The sequence below is a fragment of the Chaetura pelagica genome, unplaced genomic scaffold, assembly GCF_000747805.2.
Source record: "Chaetura pelagica isolate M959 unplaced genomic scaffold, ChaPel_1.0 scaffold504, whole genome shotgun sequence".
Classification (NCBI taxonomy): Eukaryota; Metazoa; Chordata; class Aves; order Apodiformes; family Apodidae; genus Chaetura; species Chaetura pelagica.
The window spans coordinates 157,263-159,800 of record NW_009953072.1 but is presented as its reverse complement, the minus strand read 5'-3'; the positions used below and the strand labels follow the sequence as shown (position 1 = coordinate 159,800).

General features: G+C 54.3%; 1 protein-coding gene across 1 annotated transcript in view; it reads left to right on the top strand.

Annotated features, from left to right (window-relative positions):
- Positions 1-191: 191 nt before the first annotated feature.
- LOC104388065 (nuclear receptor ROR-beta-like) overlaps positions 192-2,538 on the top strand; it is an 8,933-nt gene continuing 6,586 nt past the window's right edge. Inside the window, exons 1-2 of the mRNA XM_009996874.1 lie at positions 192-275; positions 372-513. Of these exons, the coding sequence (XP_009995176.1) occupies positions 501-513 (13 nt within the window). The 5' untranslated portion in view covers positions 192-275; positions 372-500. The remainder of the gene's footprint in view (positions 276-371; positions 514-2,538) is intronic.

Below are 2,538 nucleotides of genomic sequence, written 5' to 3'. Positions count from 1 at the left end.
TGCGTTTTGCAGGCCACGGGGGAGCAGAGGGGGGTCCCCCACAGCCTCTTCGGGGGCCTCTGGCGGAGCTCCCAGAGGGGCCCAGCTCTCGTGCCTCAGTTTCCCCGGCAGGGGCTGCTCCCTCCTGCAGCTCCACAGCCCCTGCCATTCACCGCTGGGCTTTTCTCCTTTTGTTCCCCTTCGCCGCAGCCCAAATCGAAGTGATCCCGTGCAAGATCTGCGGAGACAAGTCCTCAGGGATCCACTACGGGGTTATCACCTGCGAGGGCTGCAAGGTGAGCCCGGGGGCGGGCGGTATCCCGGGGGCGGGCGGTATCCCGGGGGCTGGCATCCTGCCGGGCTCTTTCCCAACACCTCCCCGTCCCGTGCAGGGTTTTTTTCGGAGGAGCCAGCAGAACAACGCCAGCTACTCCTGCTCCAGGCAGAGGAACTGCCTGATCGACCGCACCAACCGCAACCGCTGCCAGCACTGCCGGCTGCAGAAATGCCTGGCGCTGGGAATGTCCCGGGATGGTGAGTGGTGCCCCGGGACTGTCTGCTGCTCCTCGGAGAAAAGCAGGCTTTTGGGGCCCGTGAGGGGGGCAGCCCCGGTGCAAGGAGGTTTTTGGGAAGCAGGAAATGCTTTGGTATTTTCCGTAGAGTGAGAGAGTTGGGGTGTTCAGCCTGGAGAAGAGAAGGCTCCAGGGAGACCTTAGAGCAGCTTCCAGTGCCTGAAGGGGCTCCAGGAAAGCTGGGGAGGGACTTGGGACAAGGGCAGGGAGGGAGAGGACAAGGGGGGATGGATGAAAACTGGCAGAGGGAGATGGAGGTGAGACATGAGGAGGGAATTGTGGAGTGTGAGGGTGGTGAGAGCCTGGCCCAGGTTGCCCAGGGAAGCTGTGGCTGCCCCATCCCTGGCAGTGTTGAAGGGCAGGTTGGATGGGGCTTGGAGCAGCCTGGGCTGGTGGGAGGTGTCCCTGCCCATGCAGGGGGTTGGGACTGGGTGATCTTTAAGGTCCCTTCCATCCCAAACCAGTCTGGGATTCTGCCCTGTGCTGGTGCAGAAGGTGCTGAGCTGTCCTGCTCCCTCCCCTGTTTTTACAGCCATGCTGCAGAGGGACAGAGTGGATCTGCCAGTTGGCATGTCTGGTATGTTTAGTGGAGGAACCAAGCCCATCATCTTCCAGGTGTGTTTGCAGCTTAGGTGGAGTTTTATTACCTTTCAAAACTACCCTCTTCCCTCTGCTTGTGTCTGGCTGCAGAAATGTCTCCCACTGACACATGGAGCTGGGAATGGTGATCCTGGCTGTTCCCCTTGGGTGTCTGCTCCAGCATGCAGCATTGATCATTCCCAGCTGCTCCAGTTGACAGTCTTGGGTTTGGTTCTTTCCCAGAATAGCAGATTTTTCCTGTTGGGATTGCTGCAGCAGTCAGCTTGTCCTGATCTCTTCCTGAGGACAGGGACATTGAAGTGCTGTGGCTGCCCTGGTGACAAGGGCAGGGACCTCGAGGGCTGCAGCACATCTTGGGGTGTTTAGATCTGCTGTTACCTCCAGCCCTTCCCACAGGGAAGAGGACAAACCTGGATGTGTCAGATGGGTTCAAGTTCCTGATTAGTCACTGCTGTGATGCTGCAGCCAATTCCTGTGTATTTTTGAAAATAATTTTTGCATTTCCTCTGAGTTAAGATGAACCTTCTGGACATTTAAAGCTTTTCCCACTCCTCTGTGGTGGGGAATACTGGACTTGGAAATGATCTGTAGGTTCACTCAAGTCCTAACACAGATTTGAGGGAAAAACTAAAGAATCCAAGTGGACATATTTAATCTCTGGAGATCTTTTAATTGTGATGCAGATGTTGAGGGGGATTTTTGTCACCTCAGCCACCAAGCTGTGAATCTGGTCTGGTGGGAGGTGTCCCTGCCTGTGGCAGGAGGTTGGAATTAGATGATCTTTAAGGTCACTTCCAACCCAAACCAGTCGGGTTTGATGATTCTTAATTTGCTTGTTAAGTTCAAATTTCCCTTTATTAAATTTAAATTTCCCATTGTTAAATTTAAAATTCCCTTTGTTAAATTTAAATGAAATGAGAAAACACTCTTCCTGCTCCTACCTGCTTCCTGGTAGCTTTAGTAGAGAGAGAATTTGCAACGGAATTGTGTTTTATTACACCTCTGGTGAGATGCTGTCAGCTCAGGCTCTCTCTTTGGAATTCCCTTTCCTCCCGGGACAGTGCAGCTCCCACCCCAGTTAGAGTACCATGCTCTCCCATTCCTCACCTCCTGGGTTTGTATTTTGCAGGCTCAGGTGTCTTGTCACCTCCTTGATCCAGTTCAGGAGGTGAAACCCTCCGTGTTTTGGCATCCGTGGTTCCCCCGAGCAGAACACCCCGGCTTCCCTCTCTCCTCTCTTCCCAGCTTTTCTCTCTTCTCGCTTCCACTCGATGCGAGGAAGGAGCGAGGGGTGTTGATGATTTGGATTATGCAGCTAAGTGGCTGGAGCGTGCCTGGCTGTCTCCTCCCCTTCCTGAGCTTCGCCTCTGGAATGACAGGCATTCCT